This window comes from Crotalus tigris, unplaced genomic scaffold, assembly GCF_016545835.1.
Source record: "Crotalus tigris isolate CLP2741 ecotype Arizona unplaced genomic scaffold, ASM1654583v1 scf7180000023713.2527936, whole genome shotgun sequence".
In the NCBI taxonomy this organism is placed as follows: Eukaryota; Metazoa; Chordata; class Lepidosauria; order Squamata; family Viperidae; genus Crotalus; species Crotalus tigris.
In genome coordinates, this window is record NW_024100135.1 from 1,454,920 (window position 1) to 1,476,377 (window position 21,458).

Sequence of the window (21,458 nt, forward strand, 5' to 3'; positions counted from 1 at the left end):
TCTTCTTTCCAACCTTCAGTGTAACTATAATAGTCAGCTATACTTCAACCCTTCCCAAGAAAGGAAGAGCTTTGGGTTCAAGGATGCTCAAAACACCTTGTATTTTTGTCATGAGCAGATACACAATATTTCATAGTTTATAAACACTCCCATTCAAGTAGCTACATTGCCACCGCATCTATCTTTCCTTATCCAATTCATTGACTGTGTTTATTGCCTACAACAGGGGTGTCAAACTCGCAACGTCATGTGACGTGTCGTGATGTATCACCACTTTTTTTACATTTCTGGCAATGGGATGGGCGCAATTTCGCCATGATGCATCCAGCCAGCGGGCCAGCAGTTTGACACCCCTGGCCTACAAGGTCTTCTCCTTTGCATTAGTGTTTATCAGATAGCAAACAACACAGAAGCAGCCAGTGACAGACAATTCTAAGATAGGAAAATAGGCTGCATGTACTTAGCTATCACATGCTTTACCTGAATCTGCTCGGTTGAGCTTTGACAACCATGATTTAGGAGTTTTAAGATGTTTTGAGAACCCAGCCAACTGTGATTCAGTAAATACTTTTAAACAAAACATGGCTTCAAATGATGTGCCAATTGGTCAATATTTTATCAGCTCCCCACTTGGGACAGCTTCCTTGTTCCCTGATTTCCCAACCTTGAAAACATTTTCATTTGCCCTTCACAGCCAGTTTTGGTTGCTCAGCTAGTAGTATGGGTTCTTTCAAATCTTCTTGCTTGCAAACATGGATAGAAATTCCTCTTGAAGTACAAGCGCTTGGCTGAAACTCTTCCTTCTAGGGGCCACTGTGACAAACAGCAGTGCTGAATCCAACGAGGGTTCTTGTTTGTACCAGTTAGAACCAAAACTCTACAGTTGGAAACAGAGTCAAGGGGCTAATTAGATGCTATATCTTCTTCCACCTTCCCTAGGTTTACAGCTTAATTGACTTTGCAGTTATCTGGTAAATTGCTCCGTTGAGATGACTGAAATTTGATTTGGGGAGGATTTCTATCAGAATGCAGGAATTTATCAACCAAGGATTTTGTGAAGACAAAATAGGGAGAGAAAATTCCTCTGAAACTTTCTCATCTTGAATTACTCAGAGTAAGGGCCCTAAATATACAGTATTGCTATTTTCTTGCCTGTGATTTCTATTCTGCTTCAGTTGAGCCAAATCTAAGCAACTTAAAAAGTCATACAAAACAAAAAAACAACATACTATAAACCGCCATCATACACAAATTTCTCCTAAAAATTGTACCACCTCTTACTATGAAAATAATACTTCAACATTATCAAAATAATTATTTTCTACATTATATAATAAACAAAAATAGCACATGGGAACTTTGAAAAGATCGCTTTCTAGTACAGTGGTTCTCAACCTTTTTAATGCCGGGACCCCCAACCGGTCGTAAGTCGAGGACTACTCAACCGGTCGTAAGTTGAGGACTACTCAACTGGTGCAGCACCGTTTGCAGAATGGGACTTTTGGCAGGCTCAGCAGGGCAGAGACAGCCTGGACAATTCCTATTGGCTTTTGAAAGCCAATAGAATTAGACTCTATTCAAGAGAGTCTATTCTATTGGCTTTCAAAAGCCAATAGAATAAAAGGGAGCAGCACAGCTAAGGAAAAGGGGGGAAAAATGGCGGACTGTGTTGTTTGGTGACCCCCGTGAAATGGTCGTTCGACCCCAAATGGGGTCCTGACCCACAGGTTCAGAACCACTGCTCTAGTAAAATGCAGTGTTGTTTCTGATATCTCTTCTAAATGCCTTCCAATTGTAATGTAATTAATCCCTGTAGAAATTTACCCATAATCTGGATTTCCCTGGACAACATATATAGGACAAGAAGTTGTGACTGAAGACACACACTTTGTGTATAGTCTGTGTCATGGCTCTTTTCACTTCAGCCATCATAAATAGATTAATTTGAGTGGGGAGCTACAGATGATCCAGGAGAATGCATGGATGATTTACCATAGCTTCTTGGAGGAAATCAATAAAAATAGGCAATAGGTCAGCAATTGTGCAGTAGGTGAGAAATTGTGATCACTGTACCCTCAATACATCTAAAGGCAACAGCTTTAGAAAAGGCTGCACTGTGTGCTCACATTCCAGACCCCACCGCTCTCCTAGGAAGAAATCTTCTCAGTCTCAGGAGTTCCACTTGTTTGTGGAGAAACATAAAATAGTGAGGCCCGAGGGAGGCCAGGCAGAATAGCCCCAAGTAATGCAGGTTTTAAGTTTTTTTGCCAGGTGGAAATATTTGTTTTAAAATAACAATATATTATTAGCACTGCTAACATGTACTGTTTAGTTTCCTTGTACTAAATTATAATCATCAAGTCTTGAGTTTTCTTATCCATTCTTTGAAGGACATCTTTATGAACTCTGCCACAAAAGAGCTTTCTATTGCTTTAGAAGCAACTCTGGATCTGGATGCTCTTATGATATGAGATAGATAGATAGATAGATAGATAGATAGATAGATAGATAGATAGATAGATAGATAGATAGATAGATAGATAGATAAGTAGGCAGGCAGGCAGGCAGGCAGATTGATAGATGAAAGAAAAAGAAATGATAGCTGGCTAGATTGATTGATGAGAGAGAGAGAGAGAGAGAGAGAGAGAGAGAGAGAGAGATCATTATTAGTATGGCTCAACTATAACTCATCTACAAGCAAGCAAGGGTGTTTCCTTTTTCACAACATAGTGGAGTTGATGAGTGGCCTGTTTTCCCAGGGGTTCACTCTTGTCTCACCCCACACCCCATATTCAAGGCAGCCACAATTCTCCCCACAAGCCTATTTGTATGGTCTGCAAAAAATATTTCATCACACTCTCACCAGTGTTACGGCTATTGAGAGAATGCCCACTTCTCCAATTCAAGTTGCTGGATGCAGCTAAGAAAATAGGCTTGCTAGCTTTGCATCTGTTTCTTTTACTAACTGCTCAGGCTTTCTGGTGAACAGACAAATATATGCATGTGCTGAAAGCCAGGGTGGCACACAGTTTTTTATTTTGTTTCCTTTAAGGATGGTAGGGTAAGAAGATTTTGTAAATCCAACTGCAGCAGTTCAGGGGACAAACATTTATTATATTCTATCCTGATATCTGCAGCCGGAGGGGCTCAAAATGGATCCCTGCATGTTCTCGGCAATTAGAGACCAGTGGAAGGAAAAATTATTGTTCTGAATTGTTAGAGAAGGAATGGAAGGGGGGAATCATTGACAGTGCCCTGTAACTGTAGGTAGTTACTTACAGAAGTACAGCAAACGTTTCCATTGCCCATGTTCCAATCATTATTTCACTCATTCCATTTCTTGGAGCAAAGATCCACTGGATGGTGAAAGATTACCAAGTTCTTACTGGTATTTTGTAATATTTGCATCTATTTTCAAATGTACAGGTTGAATGCTAAAAGATGAACAACTTAAATATTTTAATGGTCAAGAACACCAGGAGACTTCAGCAATTTCAAATCTGCCACAGTAAGATAGCTATGAGTCCAAATTTGTCTTTTCTTTCTTTGCTTATACTTAAGCTGCTGGTTATGCAATTGCCCTTCTTGGTTTGCAGAAAACAATGTCTTCTTATTTGTAAACTTGTGTTGCTTCCTACACCTGATGCACATAAAAAAAAAAAGTAGGCAGTGCTTCAGTTGTACAGTTGCAGCTGCAATTTTGACCTCCTCTGCCTTGCAGACACTTCTGGTGAAGGGGCAATTCTAGGAGTACAAATTAGGACAAAGAAAGTCCAAACATGCAGAGCCAATTTATCATTATTTTGCTTCTGACCGATGAAGCCAAACCATTCCTATTCCACTGAACACAGTATTATAGCTAAACGTTCTTACTGAAAATGCATAAACTGTATGTAATATCCAAAGCTGTAGCTTTACCATATATGGTGGGGGGAAAAACACAATCATTGAGCATCTTAATTTAGCCAGTAGCTGGGTTTGCAGGACATGCATATTCATACCTAACTGAAGCCAATTTTCTTTGTCTATACAACAGGATGACCCATCAGTTCACCATAGGGGCCTGAATTTCCACAGCACACTAGACTAAAATCACTGGCTTCTGGTTCAATATATCATGAAAACATAACCAGCATGATGGAGGTTCTACACCTTGAATCCAAATTTCAGAAAGTAGATAGGATACAATGCTGAGCACTATAGTATTTGGGAATGAGGAGAGACACACTCAGCAGTTGCTAGATATGAGAACTGGGACATTACAGAATGATAGGAATGTTTCAAAAAGGGCTCTCACTTTCTCTGAACAATGCCAAAGAGCATGGCTGCTGTGCTTACAGAATAGGCCAAAGGCATTTTTTTCCTCCCATCTCAGACCTTAAATGGCATCTACAGTCCTCCTCCTCCTTTTTTTTTTTTTTTTTTTTTACAGATGACTCCCCTATTATGGCTTGGAAGCTACCCCAGGACTTAACTGCAGTCAGACTCTACTGTTAGGCAAGAAATACCGTAGGTCTGACTTAATGCACAAACTGGATTCCTCTGCCATGTCCTACAATTTGCAATGCAGTGGGACAAGAATAACTGCTGCTGAATACAAGATTGGCTTTCTGAGATACAGTAAAAGATTGCTTTAAAATATTTGTTACAAGGCGTGTCACCAGATTGTACAATTCCTTTTGACTACCCCCTGCTCAATGCTTAACAGTAGTTTACTAGTTTCCCTTAGATAGCGGTAGAAACTGTTTAGACATACAATCTACCCCAGTTTACATCTGTTAATTCACTGAGTTATTATAATACTATCTCCTGGACATTTGGAAAGAGTTGATTCAGGGCAGAATTTTATAACTTAAGACAAGCAAGAGATTTCCAGCTTGAACACTAAAATGTAGGACAGTCACTTGCAGGAATGAAAACTGAATGCAAGGTGACATTTAAATATTTCCTACCTCCACTTTTCCCCAAGTCATCTTGTTGCCCACTTTTTTTCCAGCTAACTTGAAACTTAGAAAAAATATATCCTAGATTCCATTCTTCCACTAGCATCTCACTTCATGTCTCATATCTTTATCCACAGCCAAGTTGAAGTATTATCCATCCATCCTTGAGTTAGTAAAAAAAAAAAAAAAATATTGAAATGTTCTATTCCTCATTGCTGATCCATATCCTACTTCAAGTCACTGAAGTTACCTAACTTCCTTCCAAGATAATGGGTAACAAACTGCTAACACAGAGGCCCCAAACCTTTTGGGCACCAGGGACTAGTTCTGTGGAGAGAGGTTCTTCCACGGACTGGAGGGGGCATGGTCTTATGTGCTGCCTGGATTCTGTAGATGAGGCTTCACTTGTTTGTGCAGCTGAGTTTCTGGCATGCACCAGTGCTGGTCCACAGATTTGGGGTTTGGGACCCCTGCCCTAACAGATTTTTATAAAACTTGTGGCTGTCTTTTTATTTTGCCATGATGATCTGTTTTACTAACAATATAACTCAAACAATGTTGTAACTTTTTTCACTGACATGTGCTGGGGATGAAATGAAGGCAAGACTGCAGAGACAATCAGAAAAATATGTTAATAGGGCATGTTTATGCTGTAGTTAGTTATAAGTAGGGAAAGGCCATTAAAAAACTCTTGAGAGTCTTAAGAAGCCCGGCTGGTGCATCAAATTCAATCAATATCTTGTTTTTTACTATGGTTATACCAGACACCTTTGAGACATCTGTAGGCTGGGAACTAGTATGTAAACATTGAGCAACACTATCACACTTTGCAGTAGCAAATTCTAATGTTTTAACTATTCATTTGCTAAAAATAGAAGGACACAGTTTGGAGACCATGGACTATACTTGGCCTTCGGTTAACAAGCTGAATGTTACATTCCAAAAAGTTGTTATAAATAGGATAAAAAGTTAATGTGACTTAGTCAAAATCTAACATTGATATAATGTAAAGTTCAATATGATTACATAGTATTACTTAAATACAATAAGATTATAACATATTTAATAATTTATTCCTTATTTCACATTAAAAATTACAATTTGGACACGATTTTTGGAGGGATTAGAGACCATACCCAAACTCTTAGTTGCCTTGGTACTTCAGAGTGCATATAAATACTCTGATATATGTTGTTTTGTAAATTCTTTACTTCCTTGAGCTATTTATAATCATTAATTCAAGGTCCCATCCTGGTCAGTCATCTCCAGCTCAGAAGCCTTCATGTGTCCGTCCGTCTATCTATCTATCTATCTATCTATCTATCTATCTATCTATCTATCTATCTATCTATCTATCTATCTATCTATCTATCATCTCTCTCTATCTCTATCTATCTCTATCCATATCCATATCCATATCCATATCTATATCTATTTATAATACACATATAATATCTATCTCTATCTCTATCTATCTATCTATCTATCTATCTATCCCAATATGCATCACTTTATATTTCTCATACGGGTAATCCTCAACTTACAACAGTTCATTTGGTGACTGTTCAAAGTTACATCATTGAAAAAAGTGAATTATGACCATTTTCCACACTTACAACCATTGTAGCATTGCCATGGTCATATGATCAAAATTCAGATGCTTGATAATTGATTCATACTTATGACAGTATGAGTGTCCTGGGGTCCTGTGATTACCTTTTGCAAAGTCAATGGGGAAACCAGATTCACTTAAAAAACATGTTACTAACTTAACAACTGCAGTGATTTATTTAACAACTGTGGCAAAAAGGTCATGAAATGGGCCAAGATTCAACAAATGTCTCACTTAGCAACAGAAATTTTGGCTTAATTGAGGTCTTGTAAGTCGAGGATTACCAATGCTGAACTATGTTTGCCATTTTATTACCATCCTCCCATTCTGGAGAGATACTGCTGGAACCCATCACTGTCCCCTTTTAACCTTCTAAGAATTTATTAGCATTAACAAATCAGCTATCACCCTTACCTTCACCTTATAGTATAAAACAGCATAAAACAGCACCAAGACTACCCACATAGACTTTCTTGCCTGACCAAAGTTCAATCAATCTACATCTTGATCAGGCAGAACCATGAAAATAGTGATGGTGAATACAGAAAAATAGCAAGATGATTAAGACCAATCCCATCCTATGTATCTTTGCCTATACAGTATATTGTAAGAATACAGGATTTGGGGGATGATCAAACCTTCTGGAAAACAAGGATCTCTTTTAGAAGAGGTTTTTCTGAAGAAAAGGGACTTCAGATCATGCATACAGCATCCTTCATGTTCACAATGGTATATTACATTGCAGCCTATTCTTCCCTTACCAGATACATAGGCATTATAATTCTATAATTCCTAACCAGCATGAGTCATTGGATATTCTGGATGGAAATCCAGGGAGCCATTGTTTCAACACATACAGAGGACAGCAAGTTTGGAAAGTCTATATTCATTACATGTATAAAAGTGAAGAGATATAACTTACTTTATCCTAATGTCATATTCCACTCTGTGAATATTATGAAGGATATTAAATGTCCCAAATTCAAAGATGGGGTAGTCAATATACTTGAGTGGTCATGTGAATTTTAAAAGAAAGGGCAGACACATGATGATGATGATGAGGAGGAGGCGGAGGAGGAGGAGGAAGAGGAGGAGGCTTTGCAGTTTAGTAGACTAGGCTTTGCTGATGCACAGTGTAGGAGCATACCTCTACATTCTTGTTAGCTGTTCTACAAATGTTTCCAATAAAGTTTGGTCTTTTTTTTTTTAAGACAGCCTGCATCAGTCTATAGCAGACTACCTGGTTTAACAGGTTTCTGGCAGCTGCTCCACACAAAAATGAAATGGGCCATTAATTCTTCTTTGCCTTTCCTTCTTCCTAACACTGGAGGCATAAGTCTGCCCCCCCCCCCCACTGGTCTTGCATCACCCTCTTCTTTATCTTTGCTCACTATCAGATTCTCTGCTATTGTATCAGGAGGGTGGGAAGCAAATTTTAAACAACCGAACTATGTACCCATTCTCTAATCTTTCACTGAATGGGCACCACCTCTATAAGCCTTACTATTTGCTATTTCCCCATTGCTGCAGTTTATTATCAGTTTGTTTAATGGTGAAAATAAAACTGGGTGTGCTGGGATCTTGGGCTTTCACAACAGGTACACACTGTGGCCACAGCTTTCCTGCTACCCTTAAGCTTTTGGGGTAGGTATATTTGCCCAAACACATCAACTGCTGGGGGGGAATAATGTCAGAGTCCATTGCTTTTACACACAGCAGCTTCTAAATTACACTCAGGCAACATACTCATTGCTCATTTCAAAGTGATAGCACTCCCATTAAGAAGATATCCCATAATGATTCCCATTGGGAGTAATAAAATGTAAGAAGTCCGGAAAATTTATTCATAGTGGCCAAGCAAGGAAGCCTTTAGGTATGAAACCAAGGCCAGAGCACTCTCCTACTTTGTCCCTTAGTACCTGATATTGAGACATATGGTACTTCTCCTTCTGGAGGCAGTATGACTCATTATCATTAGCAGAGACAGAGTACTTCTATTTTACAATCCCCATTTGAGTCCTGTAACACTGCATCATGTTCCATTTTTTAACTCTTTCTGTCCTTCCTTTCTCAAACAGTTATCTTAGGCTGCAAATACAGAAACTCCAATGAAATACATTTCTGCAACCCAGTGCTTACACTCTGTTAACTTTTCTGTTGTTTGATTCATTTAATTTTTTTAAAAAAAATCTTGTCTTGAGAGAGAGAGAGACAGAAATACACAAATACACTTCTGATAAAATGGGTTAAAGTTGGCCTGTAAAAACCTGAGTCATAATCAGGTAAGTTTTAAAGTCCATACATTTGTTTCCAAGAATGGTAAAAGATTCCTCCACACAGTCTGCTTGCTTTAACTGAAAGACATCACTAACCTTCTATTGAGGGCATGAATGCTATCCCCACCTAGGTGACTCACCATGAAGGCAATTTCCATCCATAATTTCTTGCTCTGTTACAAAAACAGTGTTTTTTAACTTCTGCCAACACTAGCCATTCCAAGTGGCCAGGCTTCAACAAATTGTCTCAAAATAAACTGGCCTCTCTTACTGGCCACCTGAAGCTACCACAGGCTCACCCCCTGCTCTGGCCCGTGGCTACTTGTTTTCAGAGCTGCTCATCTGTGGTCAGGGTTCTTTTACTGTACCAAAGATCTCTGTTATTTCTCTTGCCAATTTAGGCAAGGCAAGGAATATGGGGAGAGAAGGAAGGAAATCCGGGTGTTTTGGTTGCCAGTTTTCCCAGCACCACGGAGATTTTCTTCCTCCTACAAAGTGCAGAAGGGGAATGCAGGTTTTCTGCTGTCAATTCTTTGATCTTTGTGGCATTGGAGAACTGGTACCAAAGAAGGAATTCCCTACTCTCATTCTCCCCTCAACACACACATCTCTGATGTAAACAGAATCTCTGACCAGGCAGAATAAAGGTTGGAAATGCAGCTATGGCTTCTTTAAGGCAGCATAGTATTTTTGTCTATTCCTTCACTTCCGAGGAGATTATTATGCTATTTTGTGGAAGAACTTAGTTTATTTTATCAGACTAAGAAATACTCACAAGGTAGAGCTAAGTAAGCACTCTTTGGAATATGGAGGATAATTTCCATTTAAACTAAAATAACAGAGTCCTAGGGTACCACAAGAGGTTGTGATTTAAAAAAATGTATAATTTTTGAATTTTGCACATTATACTAGTGCTCACAGTAGTCAGAATCTTTACACACTGCAACTTGACTGCCTGCTTGTTTACATACTCCAGTTTAGCCACATTGCTACTGTTGTAAATGTTGGAAAAGGAGGTTTGTGTAGGTTAGAAATATACAGAATGTCTCAATAATCCAGATCACGGTTGTCGCAGAGGTGTTTTTCAAAAGGCAACTGGACTTTCTTGAGTTTTTTTTCCTTGAAGATGCTTTGCTTCTCATCCAAGAACTGAACAAGCTTCTTGGATGAGAAGCAAAATGTCTTCAAGGAAAAAAAATCAAGAAAGTCCAGTTGCCTTTTGAAAAGCATCTTTGGGACAGTGTAGGTTAGAAATAACTTATATTATGTCATTTTCACATTTTTGACTGTTTTTGTAAAACAGATCTGAAAATTATAGGGTAAAATGGTTCAAAAAGGCTGCCTTAGAGAGACAAGAAACATTATGGAAAAATAAAATAGCACGTAATATGTCATCATTGGTCTGCTGTGTTATCCAAAGACTTGAGAAGGACTTAAATCTGGATTCAAATTGAAAAACATGTTTTGCTTCTCAATATCTTTTGAGGTTGGAAAGGAGAGTGATCTTGCTACATTCATCAGATGTTCAAAAGATGATCACCTCCATCTTATAGATTCAGTTTTCCCCATCATACCATCTTCTATATGTTAGGACCACAGATGCCAGAACTTGCTACCCCCCCCCCCCATTAATCCTGTTAATTCTAATCTCAACGCATCTGGAAAGAAACAGGAAATGATAACAGGGAGCTGTGGTTGATCTGATGTAGATTGATATTCACATATTTTAATATTTCAGTTGGCATTATTCTGTGAAAATGAATATAACTTTGTTGCTTCAGTATTCACAGTGTTATTCACTCTACTCAGAAGTCACTTGTTTATTTACATATCCACAATACTTTATAGACAAATCCAAAGTCTTCCAATTGCTTTTTTTCCTTTTAAATCCTTTTAAAAAGCTATTAAAACAGTTTTATAAGATGCCCAGATTACTGTTGATTTGTTTTTCCCTCTATAAACATGCCATGATCCTTACTTTCTTTCTGGATTTCTCACACATTACAGTATTTTTTTAAAACTGCAATCTTACATCTGTTGCATGAATGTTTCTTATATGTAACAATAATTTTAAAAACGACAATTTTAAAAAATGCAATCATATTTATTGCATGGAATGTGCAAATTGTTCCTTCCAATCCAGAGTAATCTAAAAAGAACAAGAGCTGCTGCTGTTCCGGTTGTATAACAATATAAAAACTGACTATTTCAGCATAAGACGTGTTGTGATTTGAGCAGCTTGAATTCCTCCCCCCCCCCTACCAAAACCAGGCATGCAGTACAAGCTATATGAGACCTCTCCAACTGCTCCCTTATTATTATTCTTGACCAAAAACTGGATTTGGTGTAAGCATATTCACAGGTTGCTAGATTTCAGACTCCCAAGGACTTTAGACGCTATCAAAATATTTTGATTTTACAAGGTTAACTTGGCTTTTATGCTAGGAATTGGTAGAAATCTTATAGGCATGGCACAGCTATATTGATTCACACTGGACAATGCTTCTTCATGAATGTACAAAGTTGACTAGTGAAAGCTTTGAAGCTTTTAAATGCCAAAAAGTGTTGAAAGATCAAACCTCTGATGCCATAGGGATGACTTAAAGTTCAAGACTGTACACAGCAAAAAAAAAAGTAAAAAAGAATATAAAGTTGGATTATTTGACTAAGGATAAACTATTTGTTTGATGTTTCTGTTAACTCCTAAAGGACTTTTCACTGAAATAAAATTCAAAAGCTGGTGATTTGTGGGATGTGAATAGAGAAAAATTAGGTTATGGGGAGAAGAGTTTTTTTATTTGTAACTTTAAATAAGGGTGAAAAGTCAGTATATCAGCTTATGCTGAGTGTCATGAAAGTTGGAAGCCATTTCTTTATTATTGTCTTTGTTGCCTTTTTCTTTTCTCTTATACTTTTGTCTTTTTTTCATTTTTTCTGCAGTTTCTGCTCTTCTATTTTTCTTCTAGTTAAGTTTGTTTGGTTTTTCTATGTTTATTAAAAACTTAAATAAAATTATTAACAAAAAACAAACTAGGGAGAGGAGAGGAGAGAAGGGGAAGGAAACTTAATCTAAAGAAGTTGTAAATAGATTTATTTCTTGTCAAAAAAGGCATAGAAATTTTGATTAACGTAAAGAAACCATAATTATCAATATTCTGTTCAGTAAATTGTCACACTATCTGTGAGTTAGAAAGAGTAATTCAGATTATAAATTCAACCCCCTGTTTGGTATAGGAATCCAAATTAAAGCAGCCCTAAAATATGGCTGCCAGTATCAATCCAGCTGAAATCCACAGAGGAAATATCTCCTTTAGATAGTTTCAGGAAAAGGGAGCCTGTCACTCCAAAGTAAATTATTTTATGGTTAAGTTGTTTTTAATCAGATTTTTTTTCCAAGCAGAATATGTTCTCTTAAATTTATTTATATGTCTTATATAGTCACCCATCTCATACAAATGATCTGCACAGCTTACAGGCATTAAAAACCAACTATTCCCCACAACACATGATCCCAGAGCGCCAACCATTCCAGTCATAGAAAAATAAATTACAGGGTTCATCTAAATCACCTGACCCAAATGCCTGGGGAAACAGCCAGGTTTTCAACACCTTGCAAAAGACTAATCAATACCATCTGAATCTCCAGGGGATTCTATTCCATTGGGCAGGCATTGCTAATGAGAAGGAAAACATAGGCATTCCACAAGATAGCATTATTTGATAGAAGGGATCGTGAGCATGCCTTCTCTTCTAGATCTGCTGGGGAAAGCAGACACAATGAGAGAAAGATGGTTCTGCAAGTACTCAGGCCCTATGCTATGTAAAGCTTTACAAGTGATAGCCATCACCTTGAATTGAATTGAATCCAGAAGCCTACTCAGAGCTAGTACAGCTCACAGAGCAGTGAGGATATAGCGGAATAGCAAGAGAGGCCAAAAACTGTTCACGATACTACATTCTGGACCAATTGCAGCTTCCAAGTGCTCTTCAATGGTGGTTTCATATACTGTAGAGCATATTACAGTAATCCAAATGGGAGGTGATTAAGGTGAGAGTCACCATGAGCAAGGACTCCAGATCCAAGGGTGGAACTAGCGTGCGCAAGATGAACCTGTGCAAAAGCCCCCTGGCCATGGCTGCCATTTGATCTTTGCACAGAAGCAAGGAGGACCCCTAAACTGTGCGCCAACTTTAACTGGGGAAGTGCACCATCATTCAGAATTAAGATGCAAAGTCCCAAGAACAGGAGTACCCTAAAACCCACAGCCATTCTATCTTGCCAGGATTGGGCCGAAAGTTATTCTTCCTTTCCAGACTATCATAACCTCCAAGCAATGGTAAAGTTCTTTTCCCATTGTCTAGTTGGCCCAGAGTGGAAAAGTACAACTGGATATCATCAGCACATTGATGATTATCTTGCCCAGTGGCTTCTTACATGTTAAATAAAATGAGGGAAAAGGGTGGAGACCTTAGGCTCAACTTGCCCCCCTCCAAGCAACACTGACTGCAATCAGTTCTTGAAAAAGGAGGAAAACCTCTGTAAAACAGTGCCTCCCATGCCCAACCTACTGAACTGGTTCAGAAGTATTCAGGATGAATAAGATCAAAGGTCACAGAGAGATCAAGAAGAAGCAGGATGGATACACTGCCCCCATTTCAAATCCAACAGGGGTCATTGCTAAGCAAAATCAATGTTGTCTTAATGCAATATTCAGCTCTGAATTCTAACTGAAAATATTCTTTCAGTGCCCTCTGGGGCACTGATTGTAACATGTCAATCAGTAAAAAGGGAAGGTTGGAGATTGGCTGAAAATTGTCCAAATGCCAAAGGCAAATTGATTTACATATATGCAGTTGAAAGAAAGATTTAAGTTAAATAAAAAGAATCATGGGTTTAATTTTGTTAAAAATGAACTGGAAACCCTACTGTGTGGTAGTGATGAACATACTGTTGCCAAAGTTTATAAAATGTTATTGAATTTAAATCTGGAAAATGAACAAGTAAAACATTGTATGATTCAGTGGGCAAGGAATTTTGGGTACAATGGGAAAACACGTGGAATAAAGGATTAAAATTTACATGAAATTATAATTTGAAAGAAAATGTTTACAAGATGATGTACCATTGTTATTTAACACCAGACAAGTTATCAAAAATGTATAAAGGTATTTCCAATGAATATTGGAAATATAAAGGTAAAGAAGGGATTTTTTACCATTTATGGTAGATGTGTGATAAAGCTAGAAAATATTGGAGTAGGATTCAAATGTCAATACAGAAAATTCTTAAAGTGAATATAAAAAGAAAACGAGAGACTTTTATCTTGGGGCTAGTGGACAAAGACCTGGAAAAAAATTTGGAACTTTGATGTTATATATATGTTGATAGCAGCAAGATTACTCTACGCTCAGAAATGGAGGACTACATTGATTCCCACAATGGAGGAATGGTTTAAAAAGCTGATGGACCTAGCAGAGATGGCTAAACTGTACTCTGTGCTTGAAGTTGAAAAAAATGAAATTTTGATTTTGGTTTTACCAATTAGATAACTTGAAGTTATCGAAATGGCTAGTTTATATTATTTTGTAAAAGTAAAAATAAGTTGAGGTTTGAAGTTGATACTTTACTTTGCTGCACCAAAGGAAGTCAGAAGTCAATGCCTTTTTTCTTTTTTCTTTTCCCTACCTCACTTTTGTATTCCCTTTTCCCTTCCCCATCTTTTCCGATATTTACTTTTGTATTTTCATTGTATCGTATACAATAAACTAATAACATTTTATACACAAATTGTCCAAATGCATTAAGTCCAGCATACATCTGTTAAGGGGGGCAGCCTCCTTCAAGAAACATAGAGAAGTATTTACCCCTGCACAAGTCCAGCAACTTCCATCTCCCAGGAAACCTTAATCAACCAGGAAGAACAGAGATCTAAAATACAGGTGGCTGAACTCATCTCTTCAAGGACCCTATCCAGTTCATTAGAGCTGACAGAATTCTTAGAACTCTTTCCAGAAAACCAGGCAAGACTGTACCTCAGGCAATGCCACCGAACCTGTACAACTAGATTCCAACTCTGAATAACTTTATGTCTAGAATAATCTTTTCAATGGCCCAACAAAAATTCCTGTAGCTCCTCCTTGCCCAGAAGGGACTGGGTCACCTTAAACAAGGCCACTGGCCAGTTCTCTCTAGACACTATAAATTTAGAGAAATAACTATTCTTCACCTGAGATATCACATGAAGTAGTCCTTAAGTAAGGATTATAACATGTCAATCAAATTAACTCTGTTTTTCATTATTTCAGATACTGTCATCTGGGCCAAAAGAACATGTCTCAGACAACTTTTGTGTACCACCTCTCTGGATACCAGTAGTGTGTTGCCATTTCCCACATCAGTCCTCTCTTCTTAAAACTGGGGATAGCAGATTTCTCCTTAGAGAAATTTTTTTGTAATCCTCTTGGCCCTCCAATTTGGCTTAGAAACACCATTTTCACAACCGAGGAACATTGGGTTTGATTCGGTACTGGATGTAGCTTTAGGGCAGGGGTGTCAAACTGCCAGCCCACAGGCCAGTTGCATCATGTGGAGGCTGTGCCCACCCCAGCTCCAGCAATGCAAAAAAAGTTGTGATATCTCACGACACGTCACATGATGTGGTGAGTTTGAAACCCGTGCTTTAGAGGAAAGGTTTATTGCTTAACAAATTAGGATAATTAATTCTTGCTTACTGCTTCTTTCAACATAACATTTTATTCTGCTCCTGAAACCTACAAACCATCCTGATCAATTTCTTAGAGATCAGAAAGAATTTCAGTGAATAATGAGATATAATAACATTAACAAAAAAAATTGGGACAGAAATCTGGAAAGGCAGCTGTTTTGGTTTTATCCACTTTCAAGAATGTTAAGCACTTCAAATTATATTTTAAAATTTCATTACATTTAGAATCAAAAAGAACATCACAGCTATATTAATCAGATAACCCAGTGGGAGGCTAAAGTGGTAACCAGTAAACCAAAGTCACCATTATTCATCATGTAATCCTTTAAGATAAAAAGCAAGATTGCAGCATAATACTTTTTCTTATAATTTGTATTGAAGTTTTTAATAAGCACAGTAAATTAAACTAAAAAGGAAAAATTTAAAAAGTTTAGAAGGTGCAAGAAAAAAAGGAGAAAAGAATAAAAGAAAAAAGAAAAAGGCCAATAGAAAAGACACTGAATGGACTTTTTGCTGACCAGTACTGAATGGGGAAGCTTTAAAGGTTTGTTTATAGATGAGAAAAGGAAAGAAAAGATTAATTTTCTCTGCTACATTTTTATTTTTTATTTTCTTTCACAACATAATAGTTTTCCTAGACTATGTACCAATCTCACATTCTCACTTTACAATATAGCTGGGGATTATAGTTGTTGCTTTAAAAAAAATTGACATGCTGCACATTTCCTAATTTTTATAAATGCATAATACAGGTAGAATTCACCATATGACATATAGTCCAATCAGAAAAGATATCACCTAGCATCCATATATGAATGGTATGGATTCAAATGTTAAAGGTATGGTTCCACCCAGAGATTAGACCCTTAGTTGACTAATGTAACCTGCCACAATCCCTAGAAACACCAGAACTAATAGAGCAAAGGTTTTGGAATTTCCTCATAGTCTATCCTGTTCAGAAGTACTGTAACTACGCAGGTCTATGTCAACAACCAGAGATTCCCAAACAGAAGGAACTGGTAAAAACAGCTGATTTAATGTGATTTGCATGTCAAAACTGAGACTGACACAATAATTCCCTGATTGCAACTGGAGATTCTGTCTCAATGACAGCTAAGGACATATTTTTCAAAATATGTCTTTCAGTTAGGACATATTTTTGGTTGAACACCCTGGGAAAATATTATTGTCTAGCATTTTGTTAACAGGACAAAATTTTCTGGTCACGTAGGCATTTTGGACTATTCAATCTCTCTTGTTGTTTGATTTTGATTGCTAAAATATTTATATCTTGTAGTTAGCCTCCTTAATTCTATGAAAGAAAAGAAAGTTTGTGTGCCTTCTGTTATGAATGGAGGTTTAGAAAAAGATGGTTTGAAGGGCAGATTGTATATCAGAATAATCATGCCACTGGCATTTTTTAATTATTGGATGAGGAAGTCCATAGAATGATGTGTCTTTTTCTTCTCAAGAAATCAGCAACTAATGGCCACTCCAGGTGTGTAGAGAACATTTTGAGGGTCTTTTGGGGAAACTGTAGGACTGGAGGAGAAGTTGCTTCCCCCTCCCACTGACACTATTTTTGTTAGTTAAAATAGTGAGCTGCCACTTAGTTTTCCTGCATGTATAGCCCATCCTGCAATTGGCTACAATTAAAACTTTAGAAGACAAAAGCTGAATCCATTCAATGCCCAATGAAGTCTTTGTCTTAGGCTGTGTAAATTAGGCCATCACAATAACCAATAACATGTTTCTCAGTTTGGGCAGAGCTTGGCAGAAGAATATAGCAATTGTGCTTTGGTTACCTGGGATTAGAGTATTGTATGAACCCATTCACAGAGGCTCAACCAGTATTTATAGGGAAATGACCTGATCTTTTAAAATAATTGCTCGAACATGTCTAGAGATTAAAGCTGTGCAAAGCATTAAATGCAGGACACATACAGTAATAAACATTTAAAATCCCTTTGACTGAAAAGGCATATCCACAACTGAACCCTGCCCTACTAAGTCACTAGACTTGATTAATCTGGACGATCTTGTATTTATTATGAGCACTTTAAGATTTGAAGAGGCTATCAAATCTTCCAATGAAGAAGGAAATACTACCTTTCTGGGTAGCTCTTTAGTAGCCCCATGCCTTAAGTCTTAAAAAAAATAATAAGTAGAGCTGCAATATAATAGCAGACATAGGTAAGAGCATCTACAGGCTCTTTTAGCATGCAGATCTAAAAGGTACCTTAAGGCTGTTGCTGCCAATTAGCAGGGTTCCTAAAGAGGTAGAAAGTCACTAAGCTATCATCTTTTCAGGTGCAAGTATTTCCCTGGGAAACCATCTGTTGAATGCCTACCTTAAGGATAAAGCTCCTTGTTTCACTGTAAATACATAGAATATTGAAAATATTCAAAACCTCATTCATTCTTTAAGTTCAAGAATGGAACTTCAATGGCTCTCTCTGCCTTGTCGGTTTTACAGAGTTGTTCTAGGGAGCAGAAAATAAGCTCTGTGTATATACCCCTCCAAGCTCCCTGAAAGAATAAAAGTGATAGTTTCCCAGGATGGATGTGGTGAGCTACGAAAAAATAATTCTCTATTAAAGTTGATCAACTCAAAAACCTGAGAGCTGCATTGGACAAAATACTGTCAATCTCTCTTAGCCTTTACAGTCACTGCAACTGTAGCTACTCCTCTAGTCATTCACATTCCAAGCATGTGTTCTACATATTCTAATATCTATTAAAGGACCCAAGCCCTCCACATGAGAGAGTGGTGTTCCTTGTTTCTCCAGGAAACAGTGAACTCAATAGACCTTGAAGATTGGTTTTCAGTACACAGGTCACCAGTTCAGCCAAATAATTAGCTACTTGAGTGCTGCACACCTGCACAACATGCACCTGCTATATGCATGAATTAGCAGAGTATAACCTTGAAGGTCAACTAAACATGCTCTTGGCATTTAAAAATAGAGATTTTTAACTCTGAAGCCCATCAATGTGGAGTGGGAGGCCCATGTTACTCCTTGCAAACACCCCTTGCTACCCAGCAGCATTATTGATTTCAGAATATAATTCACTCTAGTAAACTATTGCTTATTTCACTAAAATGTATTTGGTGTTGGGAGGAAAGGTATAGCAAAACTGGAAAGTCTAAAAACGTTGCTTTCAGAATCCCTGTGAAACAAATCTGAAGGCATCTAACCAGGGCTTTTTAGATTACAGCCCAACCTTCAGAATAAAGATAGACAGTTTTTATATTGTGTTCTACTAGAGCAACTAAGCTAGATTTTTTCAAAGAAGTAAAAGCTATACTCACAAACTCAGGAATAACAAGAATGTCAGGAAATGAAGCCAGGACTGTAGCACCACTGGGTAAAGCAGCTGTAGCTGTCGCTGAAGACATTGTGCTGTTTTCTTTTCAAAATCACACACACACACAAGTCCTCACTCTACACGGCTAGATTCTAGTTTCCTTTCCTCCTCTTGGGTATGTGATATCTTAACTGTTCAGCTACCTTAAAGTTGTCTGCCCTCCAGGGATGGAGCTCAGGATAGGTGTGGCTAAGCAAGCAGAGGTACCTGCCCATACTCTTGTGACCTTAGGAAAGTAAAAAAACTGTTCCAAAGCATAAGTCTTTTTTTTTTTTTTTTTTGCGGTCTTATAATTCTGCAAGCACTTTTGAAGGATCTTAAGGTGATTAGTCCTTGGATAGCATCACTGGAACCATGCTGCCTAATTATTCTGGTACATTCTGGTATGAGCTTTAATTTCATATTTTAAGTGATCTTATTATGCAGAGTTAAATAATAGAAGCCAAAGTAACAAATAACTTTATGGAAACAGTAAAAATCATGTCTCTGGATCAGTTGCGAGAGATGATGCCTCAGTCACTAAAGGTGGTGCAACACAGAATGTTCAGTTAGTAGTCTGGGAACCAGGATTCAAATCTTCACGCTACAAAGAAGTTTAGTGGGTTAGGGATAATGGAGAAATCAGTGTGATTTGCTTGTTTTATACAAACTGAATTTACTGCTCCTTAGCTAGGCATGGACCAAGCAGTCTGAAAATTCTGTGTGTGTGATTATATATGGCTATTGTTTCATTTACATTACTGTCAATATAAAAGACTTTACTAAATGTCAGACTTTTTTCCCCCCAAAGAATTCCCAACCTATAACTTAATGCAAGAACTCAGCAGAAGGAAGGAAGATGTAAAGGCAAAGTGGGATGCAATGAGCAGCTATTTGTAAGTCCTCGACTTACAAACGTTCATTTAGTGACCGTTCCAAGTTACAATGGCACTGAAAAAAGTGACTTATGACCGTTTTTCACACAACCATTATGGCATCCCCCATGGTCACATGATCAAAATTCCAATGCTTGGCAACTGACTCATATTTATGATGGTCTCTGTGTCGTGTGATCACTTTTTGCCACCATCTGACAAGCAAAGTCAATGGGGAAGATTCACTTAACAGCCTGTTACTAACAACTGCAGTGATTCACTTAACAACTGTAGCAAGAAAGGTCATAAAATGGGGCAAAACTCACTTAACAAACCTCTCAGTAACAGAAATGTTGGGCTCAATTAGGGTTATAAACGGAGGACTACCTGTACTCAGTTTCAACAAGGAATGAAAATGCTTCCCCAAAATGTGGGCTGCAAAGAGTGATTTGAAGGAAGAGAAGTGAAATCAGTCAGAATTAGTACAGAGGCACTTTTCAAGTACATAGAACAGGAATGGAGAATGAAGAAAGAAGTTGTCGTGAAACAGGAATAATAAAACTGTAACCAGGGATCTATTGGAATCTAAGAGCAGAGTGGTAAGAAGGAGCAAAATTAGGGATGACTTGGGGCCAATTTATTTTTCAAAGCACCAGAAGGCAGGACAAGAAACAACAGATGGAAAATAATCAAGGAGAGAAGCAACCTGGAACTGAGGAGAAACTTCCTGACAGTGAGGACAATCAACCAGTGGAACAGCTTGCCTTCAGAAGTTGTGGGTGTTCCATCACTGGAGGTTTTTAAAGAAGAGGCTGAACAGCCCCTTGTCTGGAACAGTATAAGGGTCTTCTGCTTGAGCAGGAAGTTGGACTAAAAAGACCACCAAGGTCTCTTCCAACTCTGTTATGTGGAAGTAAAAATAATTATAAATATAAAAACAGATTAAAATTTCAAGAGATTAAATCAAACTAAAAAATGTGTTTAGAGCAGAGTTATGCTTTACAGAGCAATCTTTAATTTAAAACAGCAAATCTTATAGAAGCAGCCTTTATTTGTCAGACTGATTGTCTAATCCAAGTCCAGTTGAAAAAACAATAAATCCTAAAAAGGGGAAATGGAGGCTTTGACCTTATTCATCAAGAATTAGCATACAAGCAACATCCATATTTTAGTCTTCTAGCCACAGTCTTTCACTTTCTGGTGAATTCTATTTAAATTATAATTATTTTTAATATTTCATCTCTCTGTAAAAGTATATGCAAGATTTGGGCAAAATAGAATCCTTTTTTTAAAAAATGCACAAATGATCATTTACAGTAATACTTTGCATGAAAGATGATCAAGAAACAAACCAATATATCATCCAGAATATGAACTTGGGGGAGTCCTTTTTTTTTTTTTGCAAGGACATAAGTTGAGATCCTTTACCTTTAAATGTATTATTTAAGCTATATACCAACTGATAAATAAAATGAAAAACATGGCAATTTCATAAGTTTGGATATATGCTAGCTGCTTTTTCACCCTTCTCACTTTCTTAACCTTTTGCCTGCTCTATGAATAAATGCAGTGTTCATGTTCTCTGACTTCTCCCAATCCATGGGTTTGAATTTTCCCACAGATAATTGGCACATTGTGAAATTTGTTCCTTCCGCCAAAAAAACATTTGGTTCTAAGAC

The 21,458-nt window shown here is 37.6% G+C and overlaps 1 protein-coding gene across 1 annotated transcript in view; it reads right to left on the reverse strand.

Annotated features, from left to right (window-relative positions):
- The window catches only part of MAL (mal, T cell differentiation protein), a 30,305-nt gene extending 11,214 nt beyond the window's left edge, over positions 1-19,091 (reverse strand). The window contains exon 1 of the mRNA XM_039320863.1: positions 18,870-19,091. Coding sequence (XP_039176797.1) covers positions 18,870-18,956 — 87 coding nt within the window. The 5' untranslated portion in view covers positions 18,957-19,091. The remainder of the gene's footprint in view (positions 1-18,869) is intronic.
- Between the last annotated feature and the right edge of the window lie 2,367 nt (positions 19,092-21,458).